Source organism: Triplophysa rosa, linkage group LG18 (genome assembly GCF_024868665.1).
Source record: "Triplophysa rosa linkage group LG18, Trosa_1v2, whole genome shotgun sequence".
In the NCBI taxonomy this organism is placed as follows: domain Eukaryota; kingdom Metazoa; phylum Chordata; class Actinopteri; order Cypriniformes; family Nemacheilidae; genus Triplophysa; species Triplophysa rosa.
The window spans coordinates 7,491,583-7,509,229 of record NC_079907.1 but is presented as its reverse complement, the minus strand read 5'-3'; the positions used below and the strand labels follow the sequence as shown (position 1 = coordinate 7,509,229).

General features: G+C 40.4%; 1 protein-coding gene across 21 annotated transcripts in view; it reads right to left on the bottom strand.

The window, feature by feature from the left end:
• Positions 1-1,186: 1,186 nt before the first annotated feature.
• tcf7l2 (transcription factor 7 like 2) overlaps positions 1,187-17,647 on the bottom strand; it is an 83,349-nt gene continuing 66,888 nt past the window's right edge. For 3 of the 21 annotated variants that reach the window (XM_057358101.1, XM_057358111.1, XM_057358105.1), the window contains 8 exons: positions 16,231-16,317; positions 10,942-11,067; positions 10,645-10,807; positions 9,866-9,973; positions 8,419-8,467; positions 7,765-7,815; positions 6,712-6,784; positions 1,187-3,489 (listed from right to left, as the gene is read on the bottom strand). In XM_057358101.1, coding sequence (XP_057214084.1) covers positions 3,072-3,489; positions 6,712-6,784; positions 7,765-7,815; positions 8,419-8,467; positions 9,866-9,973; positions 10,645-10,807; positions 10,942-11,067; positions 16,231-16,317 — 1,075 coding nt within the window. In that variant the 3' untranslated portion in view covers positions 1,187-3,071. Of the gene's footprint in view, positions 3,490-5,603; positions 5,666-6,133; positions 6,207-6,711; positions 6,785-7,764; positions 7,816-8,418; positions 8,468-9,865; positions 9,974-10,644; positions 10,808-10,941; positions 11,083-16,230; positions 16,318-17,647 lie in introns of those variants that run through there. The other 18 variants (XM_057358099.1, XM_057358110.1, XM_057358104.1 and 15 more) reach the window with 14 other exon arrangements.

The following is a 17,647-nucleotide window of genomic DNA, read 5'->3' as shown; positions in this document are numbered from 1 at the left end:
CTCATTAACAATGTCCAATGTTTCTCCCTTAGTTCTCCCTGGTTATATGTGCACAAAGACCATTCAAGTTGATCGGTTGACCTTTAGGAACAATACTGAACGATTGCCGATATTCTTGAGGCAAAACTCTTAATAGGCTTTGAACAATGTTGTTGAAGAGTGGTTTGAATTGACTAAGAAAGTTTGTTTACTATTCATATGGAAGGGAAAACAATGCTTTTCTAGTAGACTTTATATATGATAGAAAGCCTTTTAAATATATTATGACATAATATAAAAAGTTAATTTATTTTTGCATATACATTTTTAATGATGTATAAACTACATTATTTTTAACAGACATGTTACAGATAACTGCAGTTACATCAGAAAAGTCAATGTATATTTAAACGGCCAGGTCTGGCTGTTTTGTTCATATATCAGTCAACCAGAACTACTTGTTCTGTTTTATAATGTATGGCATACAACTGTAAAACAACTGAACCATGTCTTATGTGATTTTCCTTACTGAATTATAGAATATACAGTATATGTACAAGAACACAGGAAAAGTGAATTCATACAGAGAAAACAGGTACTTCATGACGCCAAACATAAATGGTTAAATGGTTCCATAAATGGCCAAATATTATAAAAAAGAATGGGTTCTTGTAAGGAAATGTTCTTTGGGTAACCAAAAATGATTCCTCTATTACATTAATGTGAAGAACCTTTTGTAGCACTTTTTTTAAAGAGTGAACCAAATTATTGAAAAGATTATTGAGAGGAATACGAGAACATAAAATCTTAAAAATACAAGTTTTTCCATATTCAAAACAAGCACTTGTGATCACTTTAAAACCCATAAACGTGAAAAGAACTTACTTTAAGGCAGTATTCTACCCTGAGTGAACGATGTGTGAGGGGAGATTTATGTTACCTGACAAACTTAGTCAATTTGACACGGTTTCATTATCATCAGTCAATATTACTAGTGTCATTAACTACTCAAAGACAAAACGCCATTTATTTAGATTACACCCTTTGAGACATGCAGCACGTGCACTGGATATATATGGTGCAGTGTTTTTTGTTTCACACAATAACAAATATATAAAATCAAACCACACATTACGCGAGTAAAAATTCAGCCTGCTGGCAAAGCGATGCTGGTGTATCCCAGCAGAAAAAACCAGAGATGGCAAGCTCACATACTAACTCGTTTTTATTAATACAGAACTGCATGCTACAGAGACTGTACAGCATTAACATTTATTCATTACAAAACATGGTTTTTGGGAACCATTTCAAATAATGGAAAACAAAACAGAAAATAAAAAAACAAAACAAAAAGGTCAAACAAAAACAAACGAAAATAAAAAGATAAGAGCATAAAATATAACAGGAACATCACAGCCGTTAAGGAAACATTCAAACTATTCATCATTAGCATCTTAATAAACCAGAGAAGAAATCGACGGGTTACAGTTGCGTCATGTCAACTACAATGGCACCGAATGAATGATTCTCTTGCAGCTTTTTTACAGCTTCTTGCAACATCAACATGCCTATTTTTTCTATCTACCTATATGTAGTTGTGTACTTAAAAGTGGCAGTTTGTGTTTTTTTGTATTATTTCATCGTTTTTTATGAACCTCCTAATATACATAATTTGGCCCTTGAGGGTTTATACAGTATGACGTCCGTCTTTTATTAAGTTTCAATTTAATTATTTGACAATCTGCTACCAAACACATTTGTTATAGCAACATTTATACTACATACATAGCAATCTATGTAACGTCACAGCAAATTATGGTTGAAAACAAAAAGAAAAACAAACATTGACAACAGAAGAACCTACAGCGCTATAAGAGGTGGAGAGGAAATTATCACAAATTTTGGCACGGGAAATCTGTACACGATTCTACAGTCCGGCAGAGATGAGACTGTACAATAGAAAAGAAGGGCTTCAGACAAAACTGTACTACTGAAGACATGGAACCCACTGTGCCCGTTTCAAGTTTCCTTTTCACCTATTGTAAAATGGCTTATAGATATGTTTCTAGAAATTAAGTTGTGCATACGTCTGTTCGTCTGTTTTGTTTTTTAGTTTTTGTTTTTTTTACATTTTTTTCTGAGAATCTACACTGTAGTTTAGGTGGAATCCTGGTTTTCAACAAAATAAAAGAAATTCGTGTAATCAAAACAATAAAACATTTTAACTTCAAAACCTCCTTGTAAAAATGGATCATTTATATATATATTTATATAAGTTGCTTACGTTAAGAAAAAGAATATTTATACAATGTATTAAGAAAAAGAAAATGTTTCAAAAAGGGACAACATACAAGTACGACAAGCAATCTCTAAAGCAATAAATACTACTGGTCCTAGCGTTGTGACAGTTTGTATTGAATATGCCAAACCCTGCCCACCCGACCCCAAAACATCCCTCCAATTGAGTCCGCCCACCCCAACCCTGGTAAACAACGACAAGAAAAAAAAGATCAAACAGACAACGCAATGGAACAATGCATATTAACACAATATCCCCCCATATTTCTGTACATTTAAACAAGAACAAGTAACATCACAATAAAAGTTGTTCCTCAGTCGGAGAGTGTCTCCGCGGTCCTCGTTCCCTCTGAGTTTTGGACTGCTGTAAAATGATTGGTTCACAAGCTCGTATTTAATACAAATAATGAAGAAGAACCAACTCTTCGAGAAAAGGGCTCACTGATTCCTCACCTACTTTGTATATCTGTCTTTAAACATGTCTATGTAAAACTACATAACAGTTATGTAGTTTTCTGTCGTACAGCTGAAAAAGGCAAAACGAACGAAAAATTCGTAAAAAAATTTGGCAGATTCACAAAGCTATACTCTACAACTTAGTGTATTTCATCATCAATATTTAATCATAATAATTTCATTGTTTTAGATAATGACGGGTCAAATATTGACCAATGAACTTCAATAAAGAACTAACTAATTTTCAAAGCCATTTCGCACGGTAAAACTGAATCGACACGCAACGAAAAAAGACACGACAAAGACAGACAAACAGAGAAAGGGTTAAAAAAACAAAGCTAGTCTATTGACTTGGTTACGAGCGAAAGGGGTTGTGACGACGAGCTGGGTAGCAGAGAGTGGGAATGACACGCCGATGAAGGCCTAGAAGAGGCGGAGCCTGTGGGTCGAGACGACGACACATCTGAGGGATCCAAAGAGCCGTTGTGTGCCGGCCCGGATGTTTTGCCCACCCCAGAGTTGTCCAACAGAGATAACTGGTGTCGGTGTTGAGAGGACGAGATCAAGGGGGGCGGTTTCATAGTCAGTGATAGAGGTTGCATTTGTTCAGTTTGTGGCTTGGACTCTTTTAAGGACAGGGGTGGAGTGATCATGGAGGGAGAGGATGGGGGAGACTCTAGTAAGCTTCCATCCGAAGAGGGAGGACTGGCACAGCTGCCTTCACCTTGAATGTAGCGAATGCACTTCTTTTTTCTCCTGAAAATGGAAAAGAAACACTCGTTTAATCTCTTGGACTCTCAGACCTTGGTTTGCACAAACAGAGCTGCAACGTCCATTTAAATGCACATAACCATTTTTGGAAAATGCTTTGATATTAAGAGCACAAAAATGGACGCTGGAGCTGTACGAGAACGCAAATCGGACAGGGTCAGAGCTGTCACCCTCGCACACGACGTCACATAATCACGCATGCACAGGATAGTACGTTGGGAGGCATGAAGGAAAAGAGGAACATGAAATGACAGACAGAGGAAGAACCAAAATGAGAGGAAAGGGTGACAAGGAAGACCACCACTGGGAGGAAGTGTATCTAACCCCTACAGACACATTAAAAGAGGTGAGGCCTACGTCTCTCTTTGTTTCTCTTCAGCGGAACAACAGAACTCCAAACAAAGAACTCCACCCCGGTTTTCGCAAACCGCGAGGGGATCTATCCGGTTTAGACATCAGCTTGAATTATTACACTCCTCTTTCTGCCTTCTTTTTCCTGTCTTTTTCTTTACGTTCCTCCAGGGGAAGTTCAGATGGTGGGGTACGAGGTTACAGAACAAGCGCTACTCTCAGCTTGCCCCTAAGACATGTGTGTGAATGCTCTGCACAGAGGTCGAGGTGCCATGTTTGCATTTCTGCTCGGGTCAGGACCCTCCCTCGTCTGCTACGCCTACGGCCAGCCATTCCAGCCAGCCACAACGGCAAAATCTCACCAGCGCCAAAGCCGGCACGCCGTGAGGTAGGGGTAGAGAGAGGGAGCGAGAGGAAAAGCAATAGGGTGAGAGAACAAGAGAGAAGGAGAGAGAGAGGAAAACCTCAGTGTACCTTACCCCTACCTGACCTGACCAACCCCCCCACACACACACCCCCTTTTCCAAAAACTCTTGTTATCCTGCCTAAAGGGCAAGTTCAGTGATGCAGCCGAAGCTCGAACAACAAAATTCTGAGAACGAAATAAAGGGATTTTAATCAAAGACAGGGGGAGCTAGAGAGTTGCGAGAGATGAACTTAACCGGTAAGTTCTTTGCGATTTTATTAGAAAAGTGAACCCAGGTAAGGATTGTTTCTTAAGTTATACCCCTGCCTGGTCTTATGTGTGTGTTGGTTTCAAACGAAAGTGCGGGTGAAAGAGACATTGAGCAACAGTCAAGAGAGTAGATACAGACTATGATGAAAGGAAAATGACCAGATTAAAAAAAAGGGGCGATTTTAGGGCATAAATCGCACACTTTTCACTCTGTGCATTGGGAAACTAAAGAAATTAATAAATACATTTCAGTCTCAAATCTGATGAATCGAGATGGCTAGGAGACGTGTCGGCTTTATATATTCCTCAGTTTTCTGATACAAAACAAAACTGAAACGTTCTGCCTGCGTTCAAAAATGAACTGAGGAACACGTTCGCTGTGCCAACTGGTGCTGACTGCCCGTCAAACAGCGGCAAATAAGCTAATATCCATTTTTTAAGAGCCATATCGATTCTAAGTATCTCCCCGTGTTCCTTATTGATTCATAGGCCTCGGAGGGAATTTCACCAGACGCATTGTTCAGGAAACGGAGCTGAGTGGGGTCTTTTAACCTCCCAGCTCCCTAAATCAAGGTGCAATTACCAGCGTTTCTCTCAGCAGCGAATGCAAAGACTAGTCAAATGTAAAAAATGGCTTTTCCTGCTCTTAAGATAACTAAACAAAAATGGGACCAAAACCAAATGACTTAAAAAATTGCAATAAAATGTTGTTGTCATAGTAACAGCATTTTCAAATACACATTTTAAGGGGCCTAAAATTGTCTCGATTCACCCACCACAGGCTGACAAATTTTTAGCAACCACTAACATGACGGATTCACATAAAATTCTCCTTTTTTAAAGTAGGTAGGAATATATTAAGGGTGTGAATTTCAGAAAACCAAATGGGTTTCTAAACTAGGATAATGAAATAAGAGGAACAGGGTAGATATAGTGGGAAAAGTAGAAATAGATCAGGTGTAAATGAACAGTGTCACGACAGAACAGCACAACGTCTAATGTCCACGAGGAAGGAAGGGTGAAGACAAGCATGACACAGAAAAGGGTATTACTTAGCAGAAACAAATACCTACCATCAACATATTCCCAATTCAAAGACTGCTTGTATTAGAACAGAAAGACAAGAGGTTGGGACTGAATAAAGGGTTATAAGAGAGAGGTGGAGAAGGAAGGAGAAGGGGAAGAAAAAAGAGAGGGCGGATGAGATGGCGTCACCCCAGCCTTGCTCTCAACAAAACAAGTGGCTACATCACACAATTCTTACAGAAGGGGCTAGAAAAACAGTACAAAAAGCAGGAAAAAGATTGTTCCTTGGGCAGAAAAATTGTGATACACTTAAAGCATGCAATTTACCTATAGCAATACTTTAAAAGTGTATGTTTTACATCAATAACCGCAACATCTTAATAAACAATTTGTCATTTTCTGCCCCAGGATTTCTGCAACAAGGTGCTTTTCAAGCCAGAAAGCATACAGATACAAGTCGTTCGGAAGGTTTTGTAAACATACAAACTGAAACAAGAGAGAAACACTGATTGTTTTATTTTATTTTATATTCATCGTCGGTTTCACGCTCCCCCAAGACCGGGGATGCGAATATACCTGCAGGGTTTGCACCATAAACCCAGCTGGTCAAGCCCGAACAAGGCACGACACTTCTTAGGGGTATTTGCATCTGTTATCCACATAAAAACACAACAAAGACAAAAAAGCATGTCATTGGACACAAAAAGGCATGGAGCTAGAGCAAAGGATTCAGCTGTGGACATTGGTACCGTGCCTCCCCAAAAACTTACCATGACCAGCCCATCTCAACCCTACAGGCCACACCCCTCCCCTTGACAAAGACTCCGCCTTTAACTGCAATTCTGTCTTAAAAGGAGCAGTATGCAAACTCCTCGTAGGAATGTTAGTACCCACGACTGCATTGACTGCACGTGTGGGCATCCGCTCAGTTTCTTTTTGGGGGATTTTTTCGTGCACGCAAACACTCACACAAAAACACTGTCAAAGAAAAAGCCAATCCCCTAGATTTGCAGAAGCGGCTGATTGGCAGAGAAAGGCATGGTGTGGAGAGGTTGCAAGGTCGAGAGAGCCAGAAAAAGAGGAAGTAGGTACCAACGAAAGAGTTCCCCAGCTGTCACCCGCTCTAGCACACCTGCCGGCACACAGATACACACCTGCATGGCCCACACCAGTTATTCTGCTGGTCGAGCCCGAAGCGTGCGCGACACTTCTTTGGGGCGCTCAGATCTGATGCGACGTAGAGGGAAGAGGAAGCCAGCGTGAATTTAGAAAAGAGAGCGAAAAGAAAGATCAATCCAATGAACTTGATGAGCTCTAAAAAGTCATCCTACGATCAAACTAATAATGGCAATCGTTTGTGCAGTATGCGTTTACAATAAGGACTGCCTTATCTGACCATATTTTGTTAGTGAAACAAACATTAGAAATTAAGAACCAAACTGCAAGCAAACGTATATTAAAGAAAGTAAATGATAAAAATGCATGCCTATATCAACCAAGGCTCATGATAAATAATGCAAAGGAAAGTGGGATGATGCAGATATGGCTACATTATCTGCTGTTCTAAAGGTAGGTTAAGGTGGCAGTATCTGGGAGGAGCTACAGCAAGGAGGCGGAGCATTAGTCTAAGCCAGGGAAATACAGAGAAAGCTGCTTTATTAACAAGCATGGCCCACATTCCTCCACCTCTCACAAGCATCCAGGTATAGGCGTTAAAGGAAAGCCCACCGGAGGACAGGTGTTTGAGGTGGGTGAAGGTAGGCCACAAACAAAGAAGACCAAGCAGTGAAGAGACAGGGCGTAGCCCACTCTCATGCTGGGGGCGGGCAGGTACAGGGGCAGTAGATTAAGGAGGTTTACCCTTATACCAAAATCTCTGGCTAATCTTAATATAAAGATGTATTTTCCTTAAAAAAAAATACTGCAGCTGCATGCTTGGTGTATCAATGATATTTTTACACAATAAAGAATGACTCTTAATAACAGAAGCATCTTTAAAAGAAATGATGAAAAATGGAGAAAAGGAGACAACTGAAAAGGAGCAAAATGAAGCAATTTATTCTTGAACAGAATTATGTATAAAGCAAGGAACACGTAGCACTATTGATTAAATATACGATATACTGCACAAACACATAAATACATAAAGAACCAAAAAAAGGGGAAAAAGCAAGTTAGTAATTTAAGACTCAAAATAACATTAGCACCTGTAATCGGTGGAAGTGAAAGGCAAGGGTTTGGAAAATATTCTCTGTGTTCTGGAAAAAAAGAACAAGATACAAAAGCCTTCAAAAGGGGTTCCCGTGATGGAGAGAAACGGTAAAAACATCTGCATTCGTCCTGGACAATATCTCACAGCATATAATCATAAGACAGAAGAACGTGAATGAAGTGAATGAAATCAATGTCATCAGCAAACCTCCTTAATTTTCCAACAAAAAAAACGAATTTCTTACATTGTTATATTTTAACACATAAAAAGCATGCAGCAAGCACAGCCCAAAGTTACGGCCACTTAGCGTATGAATCAAGAAAGCAGTCAGTCACAAGGGTGATTAACTCACGCTCTCAAAACACACATATCACAGTACCATAAATGCTGGAGGGGGGCTGGGTTGCTGGTGGGAGGGGGATCATGCATATTCAATGTTATTAATGCTCAACATGGGGCAAGGGGAGGGCAGGGGGATAACAAGCAGTCTGTCGTGTAAATATTGCATTGGGTAGCATAGCTATATACAAAATGAGGCAGGCACAAAAAAAGAGATGAGAAAAAAGGCTGGACTTTCATCTTTGAGATGTCACATGTGTGACAGATGATGGGTCTGCTCTAATATGAGATATAATTGCAGCTCACTTACCAGTGCCCTCTCCTGCCTGCTTTTCCCTTTTTCTCTTCTTCTTTTTCCCCTGATGACATGCCAGAAAGAGAGAAACAGACAGGAACCTTAGTTATTATATTGCAGAAAAGACCGCTACACGAAATGAACAAAAACACTCAATGTTCACTGATTTATTTATTCGTGCCGGAGCCCGAAGGTTCGATCTGCCACCGCAGGACACAGCAGAACTTTCTCTATTTTTCTCTTTCGCTCAATTGGTTTATTTCTGCCGTTGCTCTATTATCTTTCATTGTGAAACGATTGGAGGCGCTTGAGGTTTCTTTGAGTGGGTTTGTTTACTGGAGGGGAAGAGCGAGGGAACTCGCATTGTCCTTCTTGAAAATGGTGCGTTCTTATGGCTACTTTTGATTGTGTTGAGTTGGAGGTCAAAACGTTGAGGGCTTTCCTTTCTGTGGATGAAATAAGTCTTCACCCCCGTGTCTCTGCCAGCGGTCAGGCTGCAAGGAGAGTTGACAGGTTGGGCGGCGGCGCGGTTTGTCAGACATGAGGGACGAACGTTCTGCCTGGGTGAAACAGTAAACGGAGCGCTCGTTCTCCATTTCTGGCGGAGGAGAGAGATGTCCTCTTTCATCAAAGCTGCGAGGCGTTTAGGCCCCGTGGTTATTTAATTACTCTGATCTGAGCTTGCCTTTCTCTTTTTAGGTGAACCAGTGGAATACTAATGAAAGGAAAATCGCACGGCAGGCGAGAAACAGAACAGATCTGACCGCGCTGTAGAAAAGCTGCGTTTGTAGATGATCTATGTTATGCAACCCTGCATGGTTTTAAAGAGTTTGGGGGCACTGGTTAGCTGGAAGACCAATTGGCCAACAAGCTAAACCACCAAGATTTTTAAAAAGACTAATGTTTCATTTTTGGGAGGATCTATTGACAGAAATGCAATATAATATACATAACTATGTCTTCAGAGGTGTATAAAGATCTTATATAATAAAGCGTTATGTTTTTATTACCTTAGAATGAGCTATTTCTATCTACATACACAGCGGGTCCACTTACATGGAATTCGCCATGTTGTTTCTACAGTGGCCCTAAACGGACAAACTGCTCTACAGAGCGCGTTTCGTAAATACGTTATCTCCTTCGGCAAAGAAGCGAAAACGTGATGACATCTTAGTTCTGCGTCAGCCACCGTAGTACTTCGAAACAGAGGGGGGTGGGGTGGAGTGAGCCGTTGGTTGCAATTTGCAACCTCACCATAGGTGCCGCTAAATTTCATGAACTGGAACTTTAAGCCTGGTAGTCTGGAAAGCCATCTCAGAACCGTCACAGCCACATAAACTTAAACTTCATCCGACGGCTGCTGGTTGTTGTTCCAATGACTTGCAAAATCAAGATGAAACCGCTGTGTAACCCCTGCGGAGGGAATCAAAAATGGTTACTTGTTGAAAACTTAAAAACTTACATAGTTGTCTCGTGCCGACCAGCCGGGGTAGAGCTGCATGTGAAGCTGTCGTTCTTTCCTGGCGAGCTCGTAATATTTGGCCTGCTCCTCTCTGGAAAGAGCGTGCCACTGCGCACACACAAACACATGCATCAAAACGCCAGCCGTCGCAGAAGAACAAGCCACTGATATTTTAGGCCCAAGTCAATTTCCAGGAGCGGTCAAACCGACATGTTTAAGTTTCCCCTTCCCCTGATGTCTCCCGGTACTCTTTTTACTACAGAAACATTGTGCAAGATTACAATTATACAGAAATAGAAAAGTAAACAAGCTGTGTTTTTCCACCACTGACAACTCTGCAATCTGCGGTCTCAGAAGTTGAGACGGGCTACTGATGCTCTGCATCATGCCGTGGCCTTGAAGTGCGTGTGTGCGTTTATACTTGTATGTCTGACAACCAAAAAACATTGAAACGTATGTAAACCTATCCAAAGTATCTGATATGATCAACATGTATAGAAAATATCATATTTTGCTATAAAAACCATCACAAATGAGAATGCTCACCACAGCATTAAACGTTTGTGTGTGTGTGTGTTCAGGTTTGGCTATATTTGTAATTTTTTTACATTTTTGAACATGTTCTCCCACAAGGCATCTGAAGTGGTCATTACTATTTGACAGGCCCATAAATCAAACAAAATCAGACATGTGTTGCTTTAAATGTAACCTCCACACGAACCTGTTGATTCTGTTAGACATAATGGTGGGATATAGTAAGAACCAGTGTGTAAACTCACCCTTCGGCCCAAGATCTGATTTATAGCTGCGCTCTCTTTCAGTGTGCATTCCGCCACGACTTTAGCTCTCATCTCCTTCATGTACAACATAAACGCGTTTAGAGGTTTCTTTATGTGGGGCTGTTTCTTCTTCTCTTCCTCCTTTTTCGCATCTTGATGTTTCCTGGGAACAGGAAAAGAAAGTTGATGTTAATTACACACGATATAGTGTCCCTAACTTGATCTGTCCGTTTACAAACAAATCGACCAATCAGAAGGAATCCTAAAATGTGTGTCGAAAAGTGCAAAGCGACTCACGAGCTGTTGAGGGATCCGATGTCACTGTGAGAGGACTCCTGCTTGACGTTGGGTGCGACGATGGCGGGGTGAGGGATCCCTGTGGTGTGCAAACTGTGGTGGGGTGGCACCATGTGTGGAGGAAACCTGGAGGAGAAAAGACTGTGTAAATCGTCAGATTGGACACAGGTGAAATGGTGGATGGAAATACACATTGACATAGCAAAACACTAACTATGAGCTTAAAACTTAACGTACTGCATAACAGCGTCTATATGCATAAAACAACAGTAAGCTTATACTTTTTTGTTATAAGAGAAATAGGAAGTGACTGTATCCAAGAAATGACAAATCCAAGAATAGCATCTGGGTTATCAAAGACAACAAAGAACGTAAAAAAACACTCACAATTTTAGACGGTGACATTTGTTAACTGTATATTCACTGGGATTTTTTTAGTAATAAATCTGATTTTTTTTGCCCATTGAAATGCAATAATATGCACTGATGATTCTTACACTTTAAACTCGCATGTATTAAGAAAGTAAATAGGGTTTATTTACATTTTGTTGTCTTTTATAACACATCAAGGTGCTTGTATTTACATCCTTTCTGATTCAGAACAGCTAATTTGATCAGGTTGGTCATACCCTAAAAAGTCTGTCATCATTTATTAACCCTCGAGTTGTTCCTAATTTTCTTTGTTCTGATAAACACAAAGAAAGATATTTCAAAGAATGCTTGTAACGTAATGCTTGTTTTTGGCCACCATTGACTATACCATAGCAGAAACATTTCAATGATAGTCCAAAGTGCCCCTGAACTGTTTGCTTTCATACACTCTTCAAAATATCTTTTTTTTTGTGTTCAACAGAACAAAGAAATATATAAAGCAAATTTCCTACTATGGTAGTCAATGGTGGCCAAAAACTGTTTGGTTACAAGCATTCTTCCAAATATCTTTCTCTGTGTTCATCAGAACAAAGAAATGTATACAGATTTGGGACAATTTGAGGATGAGTAAATGAAGACACGATTTTCATGATGATTTTTAGGGTGGTCATTTTCTTCTCATTTACTTGCCGTTTAATATTTTCCTTTGCCTCCAACATGTAAGGATTCCTAAACCATCCCCTGCCTGACTGAAGAAATACAGTATCATCCCCTGATTTAGTGTAAAGATTTATCTGAAAGCAAAATAAATTCCTAAGAGCGCTCATGAATATTTCTGTGCCTGTGTGTGTTGTGTGTCTCAGCCGTATGTGGCGGTACACAAATGTAAAAGAATGGAGAATGATGAAAAAAGAAAAGGAATAATTCTTTTTTCAAACAGCTCATTATCCGCATGAGTGTGGCTGTATGGCTCGGAGCCAGAATATAATGATGAGCGTAAACTCACAAGGAACAACTAGTTTCTCTTGGAGGCCCTCTCTGGGGACTGCATCCCACCCCCCGATCTCTATTCTCCAACATTCTCTCTTCCCTTCATCACTGACACATTTGTGTTTGTGCCATGTCATCCGGGCCGCCCGCCCGCTTCCACCGTGGGGGGACCGGCGTTGCGGTTGCATCGGTGTAATCATTAGCCCCCACCTTTCTGTCCTTGCATACTTGTTAAAATTTCTCTGTTCCGACATCCGTTTTCTCCTTCTTACTGTCCCACGGGTGTCGCCCCTCCCACCCGTGCTGCTGTTGCCATGGCGAGGCCCAGGTTATGGTTTAAACATGACGGCCGTTTCTTTGAAGCGCAGGGAATCATCGCTCATCAGCACGCAGCAGAGCCTGCCACCAATTTAGCCCCGCCGAGGAACGAGCGAGTGATAGGTGTGCCGAGAAGGGCCCCTGCAGGGTCCAATGTCTCAATCTTCCGTGCCAGCCGAGTGTCAGCGAGCGGTATTTAATTGGCAATCGGAGAGATGGTCTTGGAGCCTGTTTAATGTATAATGACCCCGCTGGTGTGCTCTGTGTCTTTCCGTTTCTCTTTCGGAAAAGAAAAGAAGGGATGGGAGCGGAGGTACGTTTGGAGAAACATATCAAAGGGCAGGTACGGGCAGGGGGAAAGGTGCCCTGCATTTCCTCCCCCTGTCACCTGAGACTGGTGCTACAGCTGTACGGCTCCAACCCCATTATTACAATAATGTAGCTCATTTGCTGGATCCAAGTCGGCGCTGCTAGTGCTCTGAATGTATTTTTAAGAAGCTGAGGTGCTACCTGGGTGAAAAGTAGATCTCTACATGAAGTCCTGTGTTCTAACTGCATAATAAATGCTGGCAGAGAGTGCCAACAGAATTTCCCTTCCACCAAAACTGTGGCTGTGAATGGTGAACTGCTCTTACAATTGTGTTTCAATTGACTTGAGAGCTAAACATTGATGTATCTTTATTATGTTACCTGCTCGCTAAAAAAGGATTTTATAGTTTACGGGTCTAACCTTTTTTTTATTATATGACTGTCAAACGATTAATCACAAATAATCACATCCAAAAGTTTGTGTTTACATAATATATGTCTGTGTACTGTGCATATAAATTTTTTATTTATAAAAACATATACATTCACGCACATATTAAAGTAAAATATAAAAATTAATAAACATTTACATGTAATATAAATTATAAATCAATTTAAATCAATATTTTTAATAATACATATTATAAATATTTCTTAAATATGTATAGATGTATGTGTATGTGTTTATAAATACAAAATTAATATTATGCAAAGTACACAGAAACATATTATGTAAACACAAACTTTTATCATTTGATAGCCCTACAAATTTAACACCACATTTTTTACCCTATCTGTAAAGACCCAGCTAAAGCCATTTTTTTGTGATTTACTAAGTGGTTCTAAAGAACATTTTGTGAAAATATAACCATCGTATCTTTATTACTGACAAGCAATAGACATGCAACAGATAGAAATTGTTTAATTTAATGTTTAAATAATTGATTTCAGTAATTAAAATAATTATTTATTTAATTTATTTAATTAAGTACTGAAATCTATCGTTTTTTTGGCGAGACTCCTGGATTTCACAGACTGCATCACATTTTATCATTTAAGCTTATTTTATCCAGCCATTAGTCAACTTTTGATACGACAAACCAAAGAAATAAAGAATTGTGGTCCAAGCGATTAATTCACCGTTATATTTGTCAATAATAACGAATATTTGTATTGTGTACAATGCAATATACATAGAAACTGTGTATTTTTTTATTTTGCGGCCTTAAATGTCATCTGTTGTGGAACCATATTGAATGCTATCAGCAATGGGGCCTCTGAGCCCAACACAAACAACAGAGGGTAACAAATGGACATGTCTAGTCCTCAGAATCACCATCAACTGACTAAGCAAAATAGGTCTATGCAGGACTTCCCTCCCCCTACCTCTTTTTTTTAACAGAAAAGGCATAAACACAAATATTGAAACCTTTTCCCGTTGCTCACTATTTGTTGCGGGAGGCCGTTGACAGCAGAGGGAACGGCCGGTGGTTTTGACACAAACATGCTAAAGCACCTTCCCTCCGCCGAGACGCAAGACCACCATTTATTAATCTATGCTAATTCAATTACGGATTATCAGAACGCATTAGCTCTTCCCCAGCACATCACCAATCCTCCTAGCCCCCATTCAGAAGATTCAATTAGTCTGCACTGGAAATAGAATGATCACAATATAAAGGCCTCATTAGAGCACAATCAGCTGTCACTTAAGTGAAGGTCCAGTGCCGGAGCAGGGGAGGGGCCTGCAGACCTGCACGGGCGCCTGACAGCGGAGCAGGCAGAATGTGCTTATTTCAGGCCTTGGCAGGGGACAAACGACTTTTATATGAAGTCAAGACCACAGAACGCACGCACAGTAAAGGCTGTTGGTGTCAAATGTGTGAAGCATTGGTTTTAAAGCCAGTTGGTAATAAAAATGGACCTACATGAGTTATAAAAACAGACCCTGTGGTCATACGCAGAGCGGCTGCAAATATACTCTGATCTTTATTGCAAAGAAAAATATTGTGTTAGAGAACTGCTATGTTTGGCAAAGTACATTAAAAATGTGTATAAAATGATACAGATGGGGCAGAACAAATTTATGTGAATACTTCTTATTAAACAAATTTATGTAAAAAAAGCGTTATTTATCAAACATAAGCATTGCAAAATTTTACATTCAATGCTACTAATTTACATAAAAGTATTTATGCAGAAATGCTTAGTTCTTATTTACGAAAAATTAACAGAACAAAGTTCTGTGCATATTGCTTGTAAAACAAATCTAACATGAAATTTAATGTAAAGAATGTTTATAGCTAAATCCTTTAATAACTACATTGCACTGATTTACCTACTGCTCATTTTTCATTAATGGGCTTTAATATTTTAGTGTGTTAAAAGTCTAAATCTGTTATCTAGCTTTCTCCCTTAAACACGCTTAAGCCACGCCAGGGTCTCTCCATCTTTTCGTGCTCCCTGGCTCACATTTATCCATCAACGTCATCTGTTTGTAGCTCACCAGGCCTCCAGAGCTGCTTTTCCAATCACTGTGCAATTAAACAAGAGTTTGTCCCTGTCTGGAGACGCAGGATGGGCTTGAGCAGGTCTCCATTTCTCAAAACTATAAACCAGACCTGTGCTTCTCTGGCTAGCCACACCACCACCATCATCATCTTTACATTCATTGTCATTATGAGGTTCGGAAAGTAACATGATTTAGGAAAGGGGGCGGAGCCAAGTGAATGTAGAAGAAGGTGACCACCCAATTCGAAGCTACTGTTGCGTCTCTTTTTTTTTGAATGAGGTAAAACCAAAAGAATGCAAAGAGATTTGTCATCTACAGGATACACCCACTTCTCACATAATAGACGATAAATGGTCACAGGGGAGCAATCGTGGTGACCGATAAAACAAACATGCACACATATCCCCCCAATACACAGCCGTTAGTGCTCCCCTGGGTATGTTTGACACTTGAATCGGACCCCAGTGGGCCGCAAAAGCCACTCGCTCAGAGTCCAACGACAGTCTCCCGAATCCATTCTGCTTAATAGAGATTTATTTACTTCTGCAAATGTTACGCTGGCTACACCACAGCTAAGAAGACATTTACAGTCCTCTGCATTCAGCAGGGGTAAATGTTCTTCAGGGGCCTCATTAAAAAATGATAACAATAATTAATATTTTAATATGCAGCGGATCGCGGGGGACTGTCTTTTTGAACACCGAGGCGAGAGCAGTCTTTCCTTAAGGGAGAAGTTTAGACGTGCGATTGCATTCTCAGCAAGTTTGCCGTCCCAGGGCTCAACTCACCTTGACATGGACGCATTGACAGTGAGGGCAGTCGGGTAGGGGTGTCTGAAACCTCCCGTCGTGTTTGGGTAAACCAGTTGACCTTGCCTAGGAAAAGAAGAAAGGAAGGGAAGGTAAAAGAAAGGATAAAAAAGCGCTCTCCACGCAGGCTGCTTTATTCTCATTTGATCAGAACAAAAATCTGGGGGATTGCAGAGCGCAGATCAAAGCGAAGCAAACTCCGAACAATTTGAATGCCACGAATCTGATAGGAATGGCTAATTAAATTTCATAACCCTGCGCTTGGTGTCGACGGAGGCCCCTATCCCTGAGCTGAAACTAGGTGTTTTGTTGTGCTAATTAAAGACGAAGCACCGGCCCCTTTAATGGAGCCATCACGCTAATTGAGGTCTACACATCCAAAGACAAACAATAATGAATGTAAATTTATACCAAAATAAAGTGCGGAGAATCAAAGGGCCGTGGCTGTGCTTGGGGCCTCTCTCTAGGTATTTAGATCGCGGTGAGAAAACATTAAATTAACAGAGCTTAATTTGTAGCCTTTTGTCATATTAACAAGTGTTGACAAGAGTTACCAGGGGAGAGCCCCCGTGTGGAATTGTGGGTAAAATACTGGCAATCACAGTTCATTAATCTAATTGGACAATACAGAGACATGCAAAATAGAATTTGCCACAAAGAGGCAATTTAGAGTTTAGGGGATGAAGAAAGCCGGGAGTGCATTGCTGTGGGACCCAGCGGTGCGTTTTCAGGAATGTTTAAAACGGTAAAGGGGTTAAGAGTCAGCTTTTGTGCTATACTGTGTCCGAGCATTAAAATGCATCTGAAAAACCTACCGAGGCCCACAGCATAGTGGACAGAGACCAGGCAAAATATAAAATGCATGAAGACATGCCGTCATATATTTAAACAAAGCTTAAATGCACAGAAAATTTTATTCTGAATATTTTTTTTATTTGGAAAAAGTTGGGTCCACAAGTATGAGACTTCTCTGGGTTTTCCTTGCATTCATTGAAGCGTCAAGATACTTGAATTATGTTGGATAGCATTAATCATGTTCTGAATAAACTTGTAGAGTCTGGAACAGCGTTTTGTTATTTAAAGGGGTCATATGACAGGGCTAAAACGAATATTATTGTTTGTTTTAGATGTAATGCAATGTGTATACACGATTTAAGGTTCAAAAATGCTGTATTTTCCACACACCGTGCATGTTTGTATCTTCTCTTTGCCCCGCCTCTCTGAAACGCGCAGATTTTTTACAAAGCTCATCGCTCTGAAAAGCGAGGTGTGCTATGATTGGTCGTTAACCAGTGCGCAGTGATTGGTCGGATACTGCAATGTGACGGAAATGTAACGCCTCTTACCATATTTGGAACATCAGGTTCCAAAGCAATTGTGCTGACAGGTACGTCAC